The following is a 22531-nucleotide window of genomic DNA, read 5'->3' on the forward strand; positions in this document are numbered from 1 at the left end:
GCTTTGAGGTTGAGAATCGGACGATATGACCCATTGGGTTTCTGTACCAAAAATAGATTTGAATAGAAACCCTGGCCCCTCTGGGAGAATGGAACAGGCACTATAACTCCAGCCTGGAGCATAGTGTGCAATACCTTCCGCAGCTCCGTAGCCTTGTTCCGGTCTGATGGTAGACCCGTGGTGAAGAATCGAGCCGGGGGTCTGTGCCGGAAGGAGAGGGCGTACCCGTGAGAGACCACCTCCAGAACCCAAGTGTCTGTCGTAGTGAACGACCAACACCGGGAGAACTGCAGCAGGCGGCCTCCCACCCTGGGATCCCCCAAGGGGAGACCCGGACCGTCAGGCCGCAGGCTTGTCATCTGGCTTGGGGGCCGGACGTCTGGTACTCCATGCCTGTTTCCGGGGCTTGCCCGATTTCTTAGGGCCAGCCTGTCGAGGAAACGACTGTGGTTTGGGCCTGCCCTGGGCCCTAGATGACCGAAAGGACGATGGTCCAGAACCAGAAGGAGCAGCGGCCGACGGGAGACAAGCAGATTTGGCTGCCGCCAGCGTGGCCACAATCTTATCCAGATCCGGACCGAAGAGAACTTCTCCGGTAAACGGCAACGCTTCCAGACCTTTCTTGGATCTGCGTCCGCCTTCCAGGATCGCAGCCACAAGGTGCGACGAGCAGCTACCGCTGCTGAAGAAATTCTAGACACCAGAGTACTAATATCTAGAGCCGCCTCGTTGATGTAGGTGGCCGAATCACGGAGATTGCCAATCAACTCCGCTTGTTCGGCCGGACAGTCGGATTCAAAAGAAGCCTCTAATGAATCCGCCCAGCGCTCCATCGCTCTGGCAACCCAGCAAATGGCCATAGCCGGCCGTGCTGCCCCCCCTGCAAGGGAATAAGCGGACTTCAGGCAGATTTCTACCTTGCGGTCCGTAGCATCCTTAAGGGAGGACATGGATGGCATCGGCAATGTGGCACTACGGACAAGACGGGTCACGTGAGAATCCACCTGTGGAGGGGATTCACACTTAGCAAAATAATTATCCGCGAACGGATAAGCCACCGCCAGGCGTCTCTGCGGCTGGTATCTTTTGCCAGGTTGTTTCCACGCCTCCTCTAAATGGTCCACCAACTGACCCGAAAGAGGAAAGACTGTGGCATCGCCCTTCACATCTTTGAAAAAGGCATACTTAGATTTAGCCGCTGGGGGAACTTCGTCCTCAATCACCAAGGCTGTGCGGACCGCCCGAATAAGTCCAGGAATATATACTTTGGACTTAGCATCAGCGTCCTTAGTATGGAAAGGTTCCTGATCGTAAGGATCCAGAATCTCCCCATCATCAGACGTCCCTTCGTCATCCTCATAAGGAGCGGACAGAGACGCCACCGGCCTTTTATGAGGCCGCATCACAGACTCCCCTTGCAATACATCCGACAAGTGCTGTAAAGAACTCGTCAGGGAGTTAACCCACGCTGGCTCCTGAGAACCCGGGAGCGGGGAAATAGGGAGACTGTGGGGTACCACCAATTGTCGTGGGAACCCCTGCATGGGTGACGACACCACAGACTGCTGGGACAAACCCATCGGAGTAAACGCGGGCTGCGGAGCTAACTGGCCCACTAAAGCTGTTAACGCCTGAGCGAAACAAGCCCAGGGCGGCTCCTGTACCGGTGCTGTAACCGTAATAGGCCGCGCCATGGACAACACTGCCGGCAAAGGCCCTCCGCGCTACCCTCCCCCTCCGCTAACGGTACTTTGCACGTGGTACACTGTAGCCGGAGGGGAAAATCACTTTCAGACATGATGGCACCACGTATGTGACCTCTCTCACCAATTAAGTATTAAATAGGCGAGAGACCACCCTGCAGCACCGCACCGCAAGGGCTTTAGCAGAAAGAACAGGGACAGTAATAAAGCTGACAGTTTAGTGAAGAATAGTTACAGGCAGCGCTAGCACAGTCACATACAATGCAGAGAAATAACAATTCCTGCACTAACAGCGCTGATCACTCAACTACACAGACACAGGGCCTGGTAGGACACAGCGCTGCATACACAGACCTGAGCCACAGCGGAGGAGAGGTATGCGGGGGGACCCAGACCACGATGCTTCCTTCCAGACTTCCAGCAGCGTTCACCATGCGTTGCAGAGAAGATGGCCGCCGAGGAGCAGAGAGAAGCTGGCCTGGGGGAGGAGCGCTGACACAGGACCAGTCAGCACAGTGCAGAGAGGGCTGTGTGCAGCGGGGGAGGCGCCGGCTGTGAGACAGGGAAGGCGCGCTCCCCTGGCATGCATTTAACCCCTGGGACGCCGCAGCGCTACCGCTCTGCTGCGGTCCGCTGTCCCAGGGGGTAGTGGAAGCGCAGGTTGGTCGCCTGGCTCCACGCTGCAGCCAGTCCCCAGGGAGCCCCCTGCCTGGGGACTTAGGACCATGTGATCAGCGGGGACCCACCGCGGGACCCCGCTGCTTACCTCTGTCCCCCTTGAATCCGGCCATGGTCCGGAGCATCTGGGGTCACCGCTAGCTGTGACCCCAGACGCCCACCAGCATCCCCGGATCAGTACCGGCGTTCTGGTACCGGCGGGGTGTAGGGAAGACAGCATGGACGTCAGGACTGACTGTCCATGCTGTTCATCCAGTTGTGCAGCCACAGCTGCATGAAGAATAAGCTTCAGGGGCTCTTCTAGCCCCCACTCCAACAGGTGCACCCGACTCCGGCCGGGCACCAAACTAAACTGAGGTGCCTTGGCCTGGGGGCGGGGTATAGGAGGGGGACCTAGTGCATCCTGGGAGGCTGAAAGCTTAACTCTTTGGTGCCCTGCGACTGACGTCACACCTATACCCCAAGGTATCCTGTGGATACCCTATGGACCCTGAAGTAGAAATGGGAGACAAAAGAGGGCCACAATAGTGTAATACAATTTTTATTTGACAGTGTGTTTAAAATATATTGAGGCTGCGTACCAGATTATAGGGTGTATAATAACACCATCAAGCGTGTGTAGATAACAACAACAGGGTACCTCCTGGGTTCAAGAATCCACTCTCATCGCTTTCCAGTCTGGGATAGCTGGTCCTCAAGATAGTCCCCAACGCGTTTCAGCTTACTGAAGAGCCTTTGTCAAGGTGGGTTTGGGCTAGACCACAGATCTTCCTTATATCCCTCCCCATGTGTTATGATTGGTTAATACCCGTTTCTTACAGTCAATAGGGATATACCTTCATTAACAACAAATACATCATAAAGGACGTTTTATGTGTCCCCCCTTGACTATTTGGATGTCAATAACTGCCGCACAATGTGTATTATTCGTTAAAATCCGTATGCGTTCCACCGCGATTTCCGCATGGAACGCTTACACTTCCGGGGTCCCCTTCCGGGGCTCTGCTTGTTGTGCGTTCCATTGATGCTTATGGGTGGAACGCATCAACTTCCGGCTTCCGCCGGAGGGATTGCTGTAATGTTCGTCTGCCGGAAGTAGGTGGTGTCCACAGTGTTCCATCTCTTTGCCGCGTGGAACGCAGACACTTCCGTACCTCCCTGCTAAGTACAGTTATGTAGTCATTGCAACGCGGTATCCATTAGTCCAATTACAGAACCATCACATACCATGCAATGGATTTAGTGTGGCCCATACCATCCAATAATCGGGGACACATAATTACAGTTACATAAAGTGCATAAGTGTATATAAATATATATATAAAAATAAATAAATATATAAAAAATTCAAGCCAATCTGAAGAAATTAAAAATGGGAACAATAAAAGGGATTAATATACATATAAAAGGAAACAATTAAAAATGTATCTTCAGCTCATAATCCATATTTAATCCTTTAGGGTGGAGCGTTCCCATCTCATAGATCATTTTCATTTCTGTTTTTGCTAAACTGTTATCTATTTTCTTTTTCCTCCAATGCTTTTCAACTATTTTTATACCCATTATCTTGTTAATACCGGAAATAGAGCTATTGTGGTATTCTTTGAAATGACTGGAAACTGAGTGTTTGTCAAACCCTTTTTTAATGTTTCTCACATGCTCAGACCATCTTTCTTTCAGGGAACGAGTGGTGCGGCCTATGTATTGGAGACCGCACTTACACTCAATGAGGTATATGCAATTGGTACTGTTGCATGTGATAAATTGAGAAATATCATGTACAAATTACCTGCTTTCCTATATATAAAAGTCGGTTTGTCTGGAATAAATGGTTTTAAGACTGGATCTTTTTGTAAAAGGTACCAGTATTTTCTAATCAATTTTTCAATAGTTTTATATTGTCCATTAAAGGTGGTGATTAATGGTATTTTCAAAGTCTCTTGATTTGTATTTTTAGGTTTTGGTACCAGTAAGGATTCTCTGTTGATTTGTTCCATTTCTCTGATCGGGTTCTCTAACTCTTTGTTGGAGTAACCTTTGGCATAAAATTTCTTTTGCATAACTCCTGCTTGTTCCAAGAAAACGTCTTTTTCCGTACAGTTTCGCCTTATTCTTCTAATTTGTCCTTTCGGTATGTTTTTGAGCCAAACTGGATGGTGGTTACTTTTTATATTTATATATGAATTACTATCTGTAGGTTTCGTATGGTTCTTCGTATGTATGTGATTATCCTTAATATAAATATTGAGGTCTAAAAATATAATATCTGTTTTACTATGATTGAATAAAAGACAAATATTAAAAACATTCAGATTCAATGTATCGCAAAAGGTTATTGACATCCAAATAGTCAAGGGGGGACACATAAAACGTCCTTTATGATGTATTTCTTGTTAATGAAGGTATATCCCTATTGACTGTAAGAAACAGGTATTAACCAATCATAACACATGGGGAGGGATATAAGGAAGATCTGTGGTCTAGCCCAAACCCACCTTGACAAAGGCTCTTCAGTAAGCTGAAACGCGTTTGGGACTATCTTGAGGACCAGCTATCCCAGACTGGAAAGCGATGAGGGTGGATTCTTGAACCCAGGAGGTACCCTGTTGTTGTTATCTACACACGCTTGATGGTGTTATTATACACCCTATAATCTGGTACGCAGCCTCAATATATTTTAAACACACTGTCAAATAAAAATTGTATTACACTATTGTGTCGACCTTTTTCATGTCGATCTTTGGACCCTGTAGACCATTTGCATCTGTCGACCTTCTTGCATGTCGACCTCCTTGCATGTCGACCTTTTGTACCTGTCGATCTATTGACTGTCTAACAACTGGGGTAGATCTAGACATTGTCTAACTAATTTTTGTCTATCTCTTATACCACACCCGTCCAAACAGCCTCAGGCTACTGTAGTTTGCACAAGCACCTCCCATGAGCGGTTTTAATGCAACCCAAGGCTGCAGCACAAACACGTTACTTAATATACAGTAGCTGCAGGCAAGGACCTCGGCTCTTACACTTAGCAATGGTCAGCCCATGAATGCTGAACACCTGGCCTCCAGTTTAATAAACAATACTGATGCCAATCTTTAAAGCCAAAATGAACCCATCTGCTTACTTGTGGATATGTTTTAAAAATCTCCCCAATTGTTGTTCCCTCTGGTCTGGCGGCAAGCGGGTGTGAACTGCGAGATCTTTCATGACGCCAAAGTCACTTCTCATTCTTTCAGTTAAACCTTTTTGAAAGGGAGACAAATAATATAAGAACAAACGCTTGGTGCTTGCAGATATTTCTACAGCAAGTTTTCAAAACTGTCCGATTCCAATAGAGTGTTCTCCAAAGAGCCTTTATCATGGGCGCAACTCCCTGGGACTTTTCTTACAACGCCCATCTTACGGTTGTGGCATCAGGCACCCAGGCCTGGCCCGACTTACAGAAGAGTACAGTAGGCTGGCGCCCTTAGCAACAGAGCCGTCCCTGCCGGAAAGAGGAACCCGGCTGCCCCTACACCTCGGCCCCTGCCATTTGTTGTTGGAGGCAAGCATTGCAGCCTCCCCCTCTCCTGTCCAGAGCCCACCAAACATTAGAGCAATGCGGGTAAGAGGGTGGACAATGGGCAGCTGTTTACCTCCTGTAAAAGGGTTCAGTGTCCACCCCCATCTCCCCCTGGCTACCTCATTATGCACCCAGCTTTAAAAACATTTTTGGGAGAACACTCCAATACGTGTGACAACACAGAACCAGAATACATATGACCGAACCAGAAGAAACATTTTTTTTTTTTTTTTGCAATAATGCTAAATCCTTTTCTGATAGATGATTGAGGGAAACTAGAACACTGCGGTATAGGGGTGAATGCAAGGGCCTGGGCACTTGAGATAAAATGTATGAAGTCTGAGCACCGGAAACCAAAAACAAGAGTCTCTTCCCAGTGATCAGTTAATGAAAGTAAAAGCATTGCGTGCAGATGCAGACCTTTAGGTTTCGCTCTTAGGGGTCTACCTATCAAGCTATATTTACATAAGGTTATGTAGAAACTGCAGCTGCTGCATAATGCTATGTATTGTAGCCATGTATTGTAGCCATGTATTGTAGCCATGTATTGTAGCCATGTATTGTAGCCATGTATTGTAGCCATGTATTGTAGCCATGTATTGTAGCCATGTATTGTAGCCATGTATTGTAGCTATGTATTGTAGCTATGTATTGTAGTTATGTATTGTAGTTATGTACTAATGGAACAATGCAGGAGATTTCACAGAAATCCCTGGCAACGTGCTAATTAGCGCTGCAGATCGCAGTCCCCATTATTATCAATGGAGACTATGGTCTGACCCTTCGGCAAAGCTTTTTGGATTTTGGCCCCGGTAGTCTACACCATCTTCTATGGAGGCTTGGGAGCAGGAGAGAGATCTTTCTAATGCTCTCCCGCAGCCCTCGGCCAGTTCATGTGCCCATGCGCAGTGTCAGCTTTCACAGGAAAAGTCTTTCACAAACTACAATTTGCCGGAGATATACAGTAACTTGCAGGGACAGCTGTTACCGCAACCTCCGTCCCGGCGAGTTCCCCTTTGTACAAAGCGGGGTTACTTTCATTAAAAAAGTGAAAATATTCTCTGCGATACGGATACTTAATCACGGCAGTGCAGCGATTATTAGTACATAAACACCTAAATACTTCCCACCTGCCTTCTGGACCTACCAGGTAACTTTACGAACAAGACAGAACCATCATTTGCACAATTTTTCAACAGATTTTATAAATTATAGACACTTGTTTTACACAAGGACTTACATTGAAATGTTCTTATATCAAAAGGTCAGCGATTCCCAACCTCGGTCCTCAATGCACACTAACAGTCCTGGTTTTAATGATATCCATGGTTGAGCACGGATGGTTAAATCAAAATAACTGAGGTACTTATTTAAGTCACCTGTGCTCAAGTATGGTTATCCTTAAAACCTGGACTGTTAGTGTGCCTTGAGGACCGTGGTTGGGAACCCCTGTCATAGGTTATCCACCAACCACTGAAAATGATTTATACATCTGCATGCTTTTATACACTTTTAATACACATTTTTATATGTATATGTTTCAGTATCAGCAGTCGCTAATACAGAGAGTACTCCTTCGGAGAAGTCTGCTTCCCAGTTCTCTAGTCCGAAATAAACGAAGCAGACATTAACTTCCAACCCAGGGTGCCCAGGGCATAGACTTCCAACCCAGTGTGCCCAGGGCATAGACTTCCAACCCAGTGTGCCCAGGGCATAGACTTCCAACCCAGTGTGCCCAGGGCATAGACTACCAACCCAGTGTGCCCAGGGCATAGACTACCAACCCAGTGTGCCCAGGGCATAGACTTCCAACCCAGTGTGCCCAGGGCATAGACTACCAACCCAGTGTGCCCAGGGCATAGACTACCAACCCAGTGTGCCCAGGGCATAGACTACCAACCCAGTGTGCCCAGGGCATAGACTTCCAACCCAGTGTGCCCAGGGCATAGTCTTCCAACCCAGTGTGCCCAGGGCATAGACTTCAAACCCAGTGTGCCCAGGGCATAGACTACCAACCCAGTGTGCCCAGGGCATAGACTACCAACCCAGTGTGCCCAGGGCATAGACTACCAACCCAGTGTGCCCAGGGCATAGTCTTCCAACACAGGGTGCCCAGGGCATAGACTTCCAACACAGGGTGCCCAGGGCATAGACTACGACTTAGTGCACAAACTGATTTACGCTACTACTGTGGTATTGTTGGATTTGATCTTTATGGGTCTTCCCCTTAGAAGAGATTGAGATTTTTTACAAGTGTGTTGAAGACCGCTTTTAGTTCCAGGACATTGATGGATAATGGACACCTGTCATAACCAAACACTCTGAAGGCGGCACGGATGGATCACCGGCCTCCCTCATCCCTGAACACTGGCACTGATGTTACAATTGAGACTAGACCACCTCTGTTGACATTGTAAAAACATTTGCGTTCCTGGGAACAAACTGAAGAACAACTGACTAGGACAGGTTCTAATGAGACTTGTGCCATTGCGCTAACTGAAGCTTTGTAAAATAGGTCACGGGAACGAGGGGGATAAGGGAAAGGGAGACTGTTTCTTCCTCCATCCTGCCCGAGCATTTTCGGATCCAAGAGACTGTTCTGAATGCTTAGCATATCCCATATGGCACACACTGTGGGGGTCTATTTACTAAGCAGTGTTAGGAGACAGAGTGAAAAGTGATAAGGTGCCAGCCAATCAGCTCCCAACTGTCATCTCACAGGCTGTGTTTGAAAAATGACAGGTGGAGCTGATTGGCTGGTAACTTATCACTTTTCACTCTGTCTCCTAACACTGCTTAGTAAATAGACCCCTAAAATCCCCTACTCCCTGCTGCCCACGCCAATCACAGCACGACAAAACAAACAGGTCCACATCACCCATCACTTGAGAGAACGGCCGTCTCACACCAATGAAGACTGAAGCACGATAGGTGTCTCCAGTTTCCATAGGTTGTTGGAGACAGATCCCGACATCCTATTTAGAGGCCAAGCTGGCCTGTCTGGTGACGTAGCAGCAGGGAGGAAGGGAGAAAAGAAAAAAAATGAGGAGGATATTTAGGGGACAGTTGAATTGCACACGTCTTATTGACTGCTATCTACCCCAGGTCAGCACAAGGGAGACTTGTATGGCTGTTATTCCCCTCCAATCAGCGCGATAGCTGTCCCTTTCCTAATAGTATATGTCAGAGTTTCCCAAACTCTGCCATTACAGTCCAGGATTTAATGATACCCATGCTTAAGTGCTGATGGTCAAATGACATTGACTGAGGTACTAAATAAGTCACCTGTGCTCAAGCATGGCTATACTTTAAACTATTACTGTGATGGCGGAATTTGGGAAGCCCCTGGTATACTGTATGCCAATAGCCTTCTGCAGAAAGCTGGCAGCTGTTGGGGGAAACAAGTATATTGATAACTCTGACAGCCACTACAATTAAAAATTGGAAAAGGCCAAAAGTATGGTCCTCCTGGTCAACAGATTTCCCCGATTTTACATTTTCTACCCGAATTTTCAAACAATTTCCATCAATATTAAAATGGATAAAATCGGCCGAAACCTCATGAAATTCATCTAAGATTTCTTAAAAGACCTATCTCACAAATCACAATGGAGCCACATAACCCATTCTGATCCTGCCTGTTGTCCAAAACGTTCTTTTTCCTCTGCAACCTTTATTTATAATGTATGGCAATGCTCCAAGATGAAAAGATTTTGGTACAAAGTGTTTCATTTTATTCGTCAGATCACGGGGGAAACAACTGCCTTTCACTTGGGAATCATTCCTATTAGCAGATTTTACCTCTTGGTCCCCAATTTTAATACCTAAAACAGTATTACCATTGTTAGCGGTTCTTGTGACCGTAGCTAGAAAACTGATCTTACAGTACTGGCTCTTGAAGACCGTCCCTTCAGTAGAATTGTTGTCCATACTCTATTTTGATAGGCGTTCTTGCTCATTATGATATTCAAAAGGGAGTCAAGTCATTTTACGCAAAATGGGCTTTGTATTTAGATTATTTACCCACAGAAACTTCTGATAAAATGATGAAAGTATTTGAAGATACCACCTGGTCATTACTTCGACGTCTCACCTAGTTCTATCTGTTCAACAAGACATTCCTTTTATACCGTTTGGTGTTTTAAGATTGTACCTGATATAGTTTCAATAACTGTTTGACAATTTTTCTTATTTTGTTTTATATTTTATTTTAATTTTCCCTTTTTTATATCCCTCTACTTTTCTTTTCCCCATAAAATAAAAATGTATTCATTATTACTATTGAATACATTTATTTAATGACATTTTCTATGTAATGCAAAGTTTTATATTTTCTTGTACTGTCTTATATTGAATACAATAAAATGGTTTTAAAAAAACAAAATTGGAAAAGGCCACTCAGACACAAATGTTGCAGTAGCCATACTGAGAAGCTGTGTGTTGCCTGCTTGGACGCTGGTCTATCATCTTCTACAGTGTATGGATCAGGGAGGGATAGCAGTTGTTCAAATACCTCCAGTGCTGTATGGAGGTGACGCAGGAGCAGGTATAGTACTTTTGTTTTAGAGACTACTATACCTAAACCAGGACTCTGCTAAATGAATCCAGTGGGACGAATATTTATGGTTCCATATGATAATCTGCGCTGCATTACCACAATTTACATCTTTATACAGAGCTGCAGATTGCGTCTACAAATGAATCCTTACTATATTCAATTCATAACCTCCCAAGCTTTTATGATATATTTTAATGGTTTTAATTGCTATTAGTCTCTGCTTAGCTTCATATTCATTTGCATTAAGTGGGCTACTTATTGCTGTGTTTAGAAAGTTCAGAGCAACCCGTAGACCATAAACCACTGTTGTGTCTGATTTTTGGCAGGTTTCCCTTTGTGAAGGAAACCTTATGGAGGATGGAGGTGTATAATAGGAATTACCACCAAAAACAATCCCTAGAGCACTTCAGTTAGTTGGTCGCCGTCAAGAAGATGCCCCCATCCTCATCAAATCATATACTGCTTAGTGTGTGGTTGTCCGGGACGCCACACACTAACACACGCCTAACACTGTGCACACCCCAAGGTCACACTTTCCCTGGACAAGCCACAGGTTCAAGGGTGAAGACGACTAAGAGCAAACCTCATTTTCCATAGGAGAGGAGGGAGCACGCACTTTACAGTGGCTTGTCCAGTGCCAGCCCATAACCAGGTGTGCTATAAAAGAGGTCCACAGACAAAAGGTCGACAGGGGTATATGGTCGACACTTATTTTAAGCCTATCATAAACCCTCCCTCTAGTGCCTAACCCTCCCTCTAGTGCCTAACCCTCCCCCAAGTGACCTTTTGCCCCTCTTGATCTATACATTATCAATCTTTTGTCTGTCGACCCTTCATCCGGATACTTCCACAACCTAGCGGTTGTAATCACTAGCAGCAGCTGCAGTGGCAGGGTCTGTTCCCAGAGGTGACCATACATAGAGAGTGGGTAGATAGCAGAATTCTATATAGTATACTCCATATACAGTACACTATAGGGTTCAGTCATGGTTCAAAGTAGAACAGTAGTTTATGTAAAACTCACTAATGTTGGAGAGAGGAAAGCACTATTACGGGACAGATTTTCACACTAACTCAGAAGTTGAACCCTCCCCAGTGACCTCGGGTTTTTTTTTTTTTTTATTCAAATGATTGTATTCTCCAGATCTACATAAATCAGAATAATATTCTGCTTCCAGCGCGATCTGATTTTCTGTGTGAGGGCGGCAAAGCCCAGACTGTTAAATATGTAAATAAAAGCCACCGGCGCTGCAAAGAACAATCACTATCTATACACACAAACCAATTGGTGTTAATAATGTAGGTGTTTTACACTGCTGTTAAATGTTGCTAACCATAGAAAAAACAAACAAAAGAGAAGATAACAGCGCTGTGAAACACCTGAAAGTTTGCAAATATGAGATGAACAATGTATATATAGCGTTCCCGCTAGGCTGTTTTAGCGGGGTGCTGTGCCCTGCCCTCCTTCAGGAGGGCAAAAAGCACCCTACCCTCACAGCCGGCGGGTGCCGTCTTCACCCGCGGGTCGCAGTGTTCCGCGGGTGGGGAAATGTGCGGTGACCCGGTCACCGCCGGTGAATAGACGCTGGGCGCATGCGCCGGGCATCTATTCTCCCTGTCAGCAGCGCTTGGGGGCTGCACGGCGTGTCCGTAAGTGCCGGGTACGCCCCCAAGAGTAACGAAAAGGTGACGCGTCTTATAGACACGCCCCCTTTTCAATGGCCACACACCCTTTGAGTCCGGGGAGTCTGCTCCATGCCACTACCCCGCAGCACAGATTTCAGCCGGACTCACCCCTCACATTGCCGGGACCCAGTGGAATTTATCTTTTACGCACTTATTAAGGCTCATTACATTTGGAGGACACTGGTGAGTGATCAATCATCACACTATCATAGGTCATAAAAGTGAGACATTATTGCTAGAATTTTTATGGGAGACCACAACTACTTAACCAACAGGAATTGACCTGGAATATACTAGCTTATTCAAGTCGCTACTAAGTGAGTCTCTTTCGTGGAAACTGTTTCACTTTGATTGATACTTTTCGTTACACCTTTGCTGGAAATACATCAATTTTTCCCCTATTTGTGGGAAGTGAAAAAATACTTATCCACCTTAAATGGTAGTTGACCTATCACTGTGGTGACCTAACATATTAACAATATTTACCAGTTTTTTTTTTTCCCTAATATTTACATATTGATTGACATCAATTGGTTGTCATTGTTGCATTTTTATTGTACTTTATTTTAAATGTGTATTCTCATTGGCCAATGATGTCCGTTCTATACTGAATTTTATCCTTCATAATGTATTATTAAATTGATTTAATTGTGATTGACATAGTTGCTCTATTTTTATTTTCAATTTATTTTACCATTTTTTTCTCATTCATTATTTATATACATTGTTCATCTCATATTTGCAAAGTTTCAGGTGTTTCACAGCGCTGTTATCTCTTTTGTTTGCCAGACTGTTAAATGCCTAAATCAGGGGTCAGGGAACTTTTTTTACCTTTTACACCAAAATATATTTAGATACCCCGACGTTACCCCCTTGATTTGAAAGGAAGGAAATCATATAGTAGTGCCCCCATATAATGCCCCTGTAGTAGTGCCCCCATATAATGCCGCTTGTACAAAAAAAAAAAAAAAGAAACAATCCCCGCTCCTGCATCCGCCGCCGTCATGTCCGCCCATCTGCTCCTCGGAACTATGGGAGAGAGACGTGATGACGTCTCTCCCATAGTGCGCATGGAGAGAGGTGGAAGCTGGAGTTCAGAAGAGAACTCCAACGCGATGCTGTAGGGAAGGAGCCGGGCGCCCGCTGGTAATAACATCTCAGCGTGCATGCCTGGCTGTCTGTCCATTACCCCCAGGAATTTCATTTTTACCCCATGTGGGGTAATTTACCCCTGTTCCCTGACCTAAATAAAGTAGTAGTATTTCCAATGGAAGGTGGACCTAGACAGCACTATTCATGGAATTCTGCACCACCGCTACAGGATTTAGGACAGCATAAAAACAACTGCAGATCTGTGGTCACCTGTTAGATTACATAGCTCTGGCACCAAAACAATGGCTCCGTCAGTCACACCGGGCTTCGGTTTTCTGGGTATGTTCACAAGCATTGCCTGAGTCGGATCTCGAACGTCTATGTTGTATTGCTGTGCAAAAGAGACAAAGAAAAAAACTATTTTGCCATTGAAGAAAAAGGTATTAACATAAACCTATTATATTACAATCAGACAATTATATCTATATCGGGATGTAGCCACAATCCCGGCAAGTGGGATGCCGACACTCAGAATACCGGTGCAGACATCCCAAAGGTAAGTAGTGGGGTTAGGGTGCGGGAGGGGTAGCTTTAGGCTGTGGGGAGGGAGGATTAGGAAAAGTCTCTCTCTCTCATAAAAGAGGGGTACCTAGGAAGTCCACATGCAGAGAGGCTGCTACAATAAGTAGGGGATTAGGATTATGGAAGACCTTCCCACACTGGCATCATGAACAGTAGTGTAATTGGTTTATTACAAGCTATTAGTGGTTTGTTTTTAAAGGACCTCATTACTTTTAAGTCTGTGATATCATTTAAGCCATAGGCTTATAGCTCCCGTACTATCGTCATAATGTTGTCCACGTCCATATAATACAACCTAAGGAATCATTCCCCCCAAGGAGCCCGGGGAGGATCTTCTCCAATGGGCATGCAGAACTGCCATAGCCACATTCCTCAGGTGTCTCATTAAGGACTTTTTGGATTATATGAGCAATATGGTAAACACATTCAAGAGACAAAAACTAAAAAGCCAGTCATGTTAAGTCCTGCTGAAATTTGGAACCCTGCAGGTTTCTGAGTGCCAGTCAACACATGGCGAGCTTATCCGTAACCCATGCTCATTTCCGCCAATCTAGCGCAATCGGGATGAATGGCACCACCTTTCTCTAACTTTTCAGGAACCGAAGGCATCAAAATAACTGAGGGAAATGAGTACAGATGTGACCTCACTGGTTTTTGCTGCAGTTGCACCAAACAGCCCATCTTGAAGTGCCTGGTCCTGTGAGACACTGCTAGCGATGGGCATCTTTTTTTGACAAAAAAGCATCTAGGGTGCACCAGGACACTGTGCTGATTAATTTGATATGCAACACTAGTATATCTGTGTGCGACTGAGTCTCTGTATGCAAAGTCCTACGATGCAGCAGCTGAGGCTGTTTCCACAACAAGTTCTGTTGTACTTCATATACAGACTCAGTCGCACACAGACATACAAGTTGCAAAGGGCCTGTCACGCTGCATGTCTTGTTGAGGCTAGAGGAGGGAGGACACATCTGTACACCAGATACATCCAGGGGAATATACCATTCTCTGGGGTGAATGTCCTGTCTGCTTAGGAAGTTGGTTTCACCAATTGTCCACCCTGAAAATGAAGATCACTGAGATTGCTGGGACATGAAGTTCCACCGACCTACAGTAAGATCATGGAAGTCTCCTGTATTGCCAAATTACTCTGTCTCTTCTTGGTGGTTGATCTAAGACACACCAGTAGTCCTACTAGATCTTTATGGATCTACTTCCGAAAGACTTGGGCCCTTTTGAGAGCATTAAGAATGGATTTTAGCTAGAGCGCATTTATAGGTAGTAAAGTCTCCTACTGACACATGAGACACTGGAATAGTAGGCATAAGGTCACGGCCTCTGAACCTCTCAGACTGGCATCTGCGGTGACAACAGTCCAGTCCCATGTTAAGAATGGACAACCACTGCTGTGGTTCTGAGGTTTCGGCCACCAAAACAGTGATTGACAGGTCCGGGGAGTCGGACAAAAGAAATGTGATGCCAGTAGGGACTGAGATCTCGAGCTGGAAGGGACTTTGGAATTTAGCAAACTGAATTGTTGCAGGCGGTCACCAAATAGTTTAATGCACTTTAAAATGGAGACGCTTAGCTGTCAAAAAAATCACTACTTGGTCTGGACCCAACAAATTTTCTCCCGTTCGAGAAAAACCTCTGGCAACTGGTGTCAAATAGATGACACAGAAAGCACAAAGGTTTTTATTTTTTCAAAATTCCAGCGCTGAGTGTACATTAGACCATCTCCATATGTAAAGAAGCATAGGAGTACTGCATAGGGCAGTATTTAAAATATATATATTTAACGAAAGTATAAACAATAAAAAGCAATGAAGTGGCTACTTGTACCAGGATAGAAGGAAAGTCAGTTGCATCGATACCACAGATGACCCCTATGGATTTCGAAGAAAGAGTTAACACAGGAGTTCTCACTATAACTCATTTTCTTCTTCAGGGTCCATAGGCTCCACAGGGAGACTTTGGGGTTGTCCCAAAGCAGTCCTTTTAAGGGTGGGGCTTTTCCTGCGCTGAGAAAAGAATCCGGCGCCCAAAAGGAAGTATCCTGAGGGGCGAAGGTATCAAAGGCATAGAACCCTAGAAGGGTCTGGACCGAAGACCACGTAGCCGCCTTACACAACTGAAAAGCCAAGGCGCGACAGCGAGCTGCCCACGGGGGACACACAGACCAAGTAGAATGAGCTTTAACAGAAGTCGGCACAGACAGTCCTGCCTTAAGCTTTTGAGATAGTCAAATGAAGCCATCTAGCCAATGTTTGTTGACTGGCCATCCCTTCTTGTGAAATCCATAGAGCACAAACAAGGAGTCTGATTTCCGAAGAAAACTGGTACGGTCCACAAATTCTGAGGGCACGGACAACATCCAAGGAGGCCTCACCTGCCGAGAGGTCTGGTGATTGAAAGGCCGGTACTATAATCTCCTGATTAATATGGAAACTACAAACAGCCTTAGGAAGGAACTCAGGGTGAGTGCGAAGCACAGCCCTGTCCTGGTGAAATATCAGAAAGGGAGAACGACAGGAGAGCGCTAACAATTCTGACACCCTACTGGTAGATGCAATAGCCAGAAATAAAAAATCTCAGCTGTTAACCACTTAAATTCCACCGCATCTAGTGGTTCAAATGGAGGACCCTGGAGGGCCCGAAGAACTACTGCCAAATCCCAAGGAGCCACTGGGGGGACAAAGGGATATTGAAACCGGAGGACACCCTGGAGAAAGGTCCTGGAATGAAACTGAACATATTGCATCATATCGAAGATGGACACCATGGATCCTAGAACCTGACACCCGGCGACTGTTGAAGTATCTGTGTACTCGTTGCAGTAGCGTGGAGATCTTTTCTGGAGTCAGAAAGATTCTCTGCTGGTGAGAATCCAGAAGGGCCCCCAAATGAACCATCCTCTGTGAGGGAATTAGGGAGGACTTCTTCCAATTGATTGACCACCCGTGCGCCTGTAGAAAAGCAATTGTCAGTTGCAAATAGTGGCAAAGCACTTCTGGAGAACTCGCCAACAAAAGGAGGTCGTTCAGATATGGTAGTAGCCGGATACCCTGACTATGCAGGTGGGCCACCATGACAGCCATAATTTTGGTAAATATCCTGGGAGCCGTGGATAGGCCAAAGGGCAGCGCCCGAAACTTGAAGCATTGCTGCAGTATAGCAAACCATAGCTTGTTTCTGCTGGTGAGAAGGCGTTATGGCAACATGTAGGTATGCATCCTGAATGTCCAGTAAGACCATATAATCCCCAGGTTCTATAGCCAGTATAATGGAGCGTAAGGTTTCCATCCTGAACCTGGGCACCCTGAGGAATTTGTTCAGAGCTTTGAGGTTAAGGATAAGCCAATTAGACCCATTCGGTTTCTGAACCAGAAAGAGTAGAACAACCAGTCCCTTGTTGAGATAGTAGAACTGGTACAATTACCCCTACTTGCAGCAAGGACCGTATGGCTTTCTGGATCTGCAAGGCCTTGTTCTTGTCCGAAGGAGGACCTGTGCAGAAAAAACTGGTGGGGAGGTCTACGAAGAAATGAGAGGGCGTACGCCTGAGAGACCACTTCTCTTACCCAAGCATCATTGGTAGTTTGACACCAGCACTGGGTGAACTGAAGAAGCCGGCCTCCCACTCTGGGGTCCCCCAAAGGGAGGCCCACCCAGTCAGGCCGAGGCTTTATCCTCTGGTTTGGAGGCAGGACATCTTCTGCTACAGGCCTGTTTCTTAGGCTTGCCGGCCTTCTTATCAGTGGACTGTCTAGTATAGGACTGCCCTTTGAGTTTTCTTTGGGGACGAAGGGACCTAAAGGAGGAGGTGAGAGACTTTGAAGAAGCAGATGCTGAAGGCAGAAACGCAGATTTTTGCCAACGTGTCAACGATCTTGTCCAGATCTGGACCAAACAAAATCTCCCCATTATAGGGCAAGGCCTCCTTTCTTAGAATCAGCATCCGCGCTCCAAGAGTGCAGCCACAGGGAACGGCGAGTAGACAGGGCCGCTGTCGAGACCCTTGAGGTCAGTAGACTGGCATCCACAGCGGCCTCACCGATATATGCAGCCGCATCTCGGATGCCGCCAACCAGTGACACCGGATTCTCCGAAGCTCCTCAAGTGCATAGGCCCAACTCTCTATAGCCTTAGATAGCCAGGAGATAGCAAATGGATGGGCGGGTCACAGCTCCTGAAAGAGTATTGATTTCAGACAAGTTTCCACTATCCTATCTGTAGGATCTTTGAAGGAAGAAATGGAAGGCATAGGTAACGTTGCACTTCTAAATCAATCATGTAACGTGGGAATCCACTGCAGGGGGCGATTCCCACTTTTTACAATGAGCCTCAGAAAATGGGTAACATGAGACCAAACGTTTTTGAGGTTGATCTCTCTTACCAGGCAGCAGCCATGTGATCCAGTAGCTGATCTGACAGAGGGAATACTGCCGAATTCACCTTTATCTGTTTAAACAGAGGGTGTTTGGATTTAGGGGCTGGCTCGTCATCCTCTATAACCAATATGGATCTGACCGCACGCACCAAGGCAGGGATATTAATCCTAGACTTAGTCTTTGCCTCTTGTAACGGGGAGTCTGGGTTAGAGGTGCTAGCCACTTCTTAGTCATCAGATGACATCTCAGACTGTGATAGCTGTGTGGATTGAGAACACAGGACGCTTAGCTGGCCGTACGGGCTTCTCACTTTCCAACATGGTCTGAATGGCCGTAGAGGAAGCTGCCAGACTCTGCACTGAAGTAGAGAAAACATTCACCCATGGTGGAGGTATACCCTGTGGTAATCCTGGACTGGGAATGATAGCCTGCTGTGGCACAGGAGGGGTGTGCATAATTAGTAGTCCCTGCGAGGGAATGACAGGCTTCTGAGGTAACCCCATAGGAGGAAATGCAGCACCTCATCAGTCCAGTATACCAGTCCCTGTACAAGAGCCATCTTGGGTGTCCTCCTCGTCTCAGGTAATGAAGCAATTTGTGGATCGTATACTGCATTCTTATATGGGGTATCCACACCATGCTATGTTTGCACCTCCTATATATCCTTCCTGGGTGGATTACTTATGCCCACTCAAGTCATGTGGGTCGTGATGAAACGCATTAAGGATCCCACACCGATTCAGCTCATCACAGCAAGAGCCAAGTGGCAATAATCTATTGTGCTTTCACCCAGCTGGGAACTAGCAGCAGTCTATTAGGAGGACCGCTCCCTGCAGAATCCGAGGACGCTCGGACTAAGGGCCCAGACATTCCAAGGCTACAGTGACATAAGTTAGCACACGGCTAACACCTACTCGTGCACTTATATTTATTGTGCTTCCTCATTGGAAGCGGGCACATTTATCAAGTGGCCATTACCACGGCTGGAGCCTGGGTAGCCAAAGCTACTGAAGAATGGATGGGGGCATTGGAAGACTCTCTACCAGATGCTACCAGAGAACAGATGATGACTATCTCCCACAAACAGGAAGCGGCCTCCTATTTGGGAGGAGCTGCAGTAGATGCTGAAATTCTAGCTTCTAAAGCAGGGATGGGGAACCTCCTGCCCAGGGGCCATATAAGGCCCGCAGAATCATTTGGTCTGGCCCTGAGTTTTTCTGCTAGCCTCATCTGGCTAGCAGGGTGCCTAGAATGGCACCCTGCAGCCAGAATCTATGCAGCAGTGCCACCTGGAGTGTCCTTAGGACGCTTCAGACAGTCACACTGCTGCCCTTACAGCTCCCTCGGAGCATCCTCAGGATGCTCCGGGCACTTCTGTAATCACCAGCATTTGTGGCACCGTCCCCATGTGACGTCACACGGAGGGGGCGTGGCCTGCACCGGACCCGAGAATAATTTTTTATATATATATATATATATATATATATATATATATATATCTATATCTATATCTCTATATCAAAATGTCCCTCAGCAGAAGAAAAGGTTCCCCACCCCTGTTCTAAAGCATCACCAGCTTCAGTAGATGTGTGCAGGGTCCTTTGGTTAATATCCTGGAAAGCAGATACAGGATCAAAGAAGGCTGTGGAATTCTTACCTTTCTATGGAAATATACTGTTTGGAGCAGAGTTAGATTAGATAATAGCTACTCTGGAGGCTTCAAAGTCTGCAGGTTTGCCATACACTGTTACAATAAAATGTAGGCAGTTTTCTTTTCGGTCCTTTCGTCCTCCGGGACGAGCAAAGGAACAGTCTTCCTCCAAGCCATCTAGTTTACGCAGAACATCCAGGCGACAAGCCAAGAGGTCTGGGTCGGCCAGACATCCAGTTTCTAAGCCGGGCGATAAACCCTGGGGCCTGATGGGGCGGACCTCCTCCTGGGGGATCCCAGGGTGGGAGGCTGACTTCTTCAGTTTGTGGATTACTGGCATCAAACAGATGCCTGGTTCCGAGAAGTGGTCTCTTAGGCTTGCCCTCACTTTCCGGAGGCATCCTCCCCAGAAGTTTTTTTGTACCGATCCTCCATCAGGTGGTCAATTATTTTGGCAATGGAGCCTGGGGATTTTATGGTTTCCCTATACATATCTGCATGTTCTTATTACGCCATCCCAACCACGGTTTGCTGCCCTACAACAACATTCCCAATTTCAAGCACTGCCCTTTGGCGTATCAACGGCCCCTCGGGTATTTACCAAGATAATGGCAGTCACGACGGCCTCTCTCTGGAGTCAGGGAATCAGAATACTACCATATCTGGACGACCTTCTGATATTGGCACAAACTCCAGTTGTTTTACAAGGCCATCTTCAACTGACCATAGCCTGCCTACAAAAGCACGGCTGGGTCATCAATTGGAAGAAATCCTCTCTTTCTCCAACACAGCAGATGGTACATGTGGAAGCACTTCTGGATTCTCAGACACAAAGGATGTTTCTACCAGAGGACAAGATTGCAGCCCTATCATTGAGAGTACGCAAAATGCTATGCAAGCGAAGGGTATCCATTCTATCAGCGATGCAGGTCCTGGGATCAATGGTATCCACCTTCAACATGGTGAGGTATGCTCAGTTTCATCCCAGGCCAAAATCGATTCTCTCCAGGTGGAACAGACAGTATAATCTAATAAAGTCCCAGAGGATCCTTCTCCCGCCAGAGGTTCATCTCTCCCTCCTGTGGTGGCTGAAAAAGGATCATCTGGACAAAGGGTGCCCATTCTGGATTCCAAATTGATTGCAGACACTGGCTCGATAGTTACGTATGACTTTCTCAGGTGTACCCACAGGCTGATCTCCCTGTCCCAAACACGGTGACAGCACATTCTACTCTTTCTGTAGGCCCATCGTGGGCACTAGTCATTCTTTTCTTTCAGTCACGGATTCCCCTCATCTTGTGAGAGAGTGTTTCCGTTGTACGATTGTTCTTCTTTCTCCTGCCTTGAGGCTTGTTTACAAAACTGAAGGCCTGTGGCTGGCGGTGGGGTAGATATGGAGAACGACCCAAGGCATCCTGGGAGCTGAAAGTCGTAGGTTTCAATAATTTAGACACAAAACCAAGGGGTTAATTCTGAAATAATAGTATGTTTATAATGAATGACATGTGGTGCAACCTGAATTATTCCAGATCCCAATAATGTAGCGGTCTGCGCCCCCATGCACAAAACATGGCTCCACCTTCTCCGCTTAGGCAGACTGTATGGTTACTCAGGAGGCTGATTATAGAAGGATGTACGTATGCGGTTGCTTGGATTTGCAATGGCGTCTGTAGGCATCTCAATACAAATCCTTGTGTCTGCCACATTAGCATACTTTCATGTATCCTCTGCGTACATAAACGCAGCAGTGATGGCAATAGTGTTAGTCTAGCTCTGAGATGTACCACAGTCTCCTTGAGGTCACATGCGTACCTCGTGTGTACTGCATAGAGTCAATGAGCCAAACACTGTATGGAAGTTCTGAGGCCCCACTATATCCTACTAACTGCCAACTCATGCTGGATTCTTTCAAAAATCTTTGGTGCAGGATTACAACAGGAACTGCCGGCAATGGGTCTGTTTTGGCAGCCTCCAGTCTGTGCAGTAAAAGCCTGCCGCGAAGGCGGAACCATTCCGACTCAGGGATGCATCTCCGCCCAGGGACCAGCACAAAATCGGCCACTTCCCCGTCATGGTCAATCGTACTTAACATTAGAAGACAATGTATTTCGTTGAAAGTAGCGACAATAAGATTTTAAAGACTCAAATTTGATGCTTAACTTTTGCAAATTGCTTCTCTGATAGATTTGTGCGTTTCAGAATACAGTAAGGAGCACAGCCCACATTCAGCCATCGTCGTCTGTTAGTTTCTAGTCTTGAAGCAGGTAGAGATTGTGGTCAATGGTGTAAGGGGAGCACCTGCTACTTTCACTATCAGAGTACAGAGACACATTTTGGAGTCAGAGGCATCTCTATGTGAAGTTAATACATCTTAATGTGAGCCATTCACCTTATAATAAAAGGCAGTGAAATGCATGATTATAAATGGGTAGGAAACATGTCATGATGAGCAGTGAACAGCACACACATCGCTCTAATCTTACACTTTTGTAGTAATCCACAAATCTGATCTCAGTTCCATCTGCTTTTTTAAATGTAGACTCGGGAGTCATATTCCAGGCAATCTCATCTATGCGATAGGTTTTATTGTTGTATCTGGCAGAGAGAAGAGAAATCATGTAACAA

General features: G+C 46.2%; 1 protein-coding gene across 2 annotated transcripts in view; it reads right to left on the minus strand.

Moving 5' to 3' along the window:
- The window catches only part of LOC148507642 (piwi-like protein 1), a 104558-nt gene that overhangs the window by 37118 nt on the left and 44909 nt on the right, over positions 1 to 22531 (minus strand). For both annotated transcript variants that reach the window (XM_088445843.1, XM_088445844.1), the window contains exons 9-11: positions 22390 to 22501; positions 13553 to 13673; positions 5509 to 5626 (exon numbers count right to left, since the gene is read on the minus strand). In XM_088445843.1, coding sequence (XP_088301969.1) covers positions 5509 to 5626; positions 13553 to 13673; positions 22390 to 22501 — 351 coding nt within the window. The remainder of the gene's footprint in view (positions 1 to 5508; positions 5627 to 13552; positions 13674 to 22389; positions 22502 to 22531) is intronic.

The sequence above is a fragment of the Taudactylus pleione genome, unplaced genomic scaffold (genome assembly GCF_031769625.1).
Source record: "Taudactylus pleione unplaced genomic scaffold, aTauple2 ptg000390l, whole genome shotgun sequence".
Taxonomy (NCBI): Eukaryota; Metazoa; Chordata; class Amphibia; order Anura; family Myobatrachidae; genus Taudactylus; species Taudactylus pleione.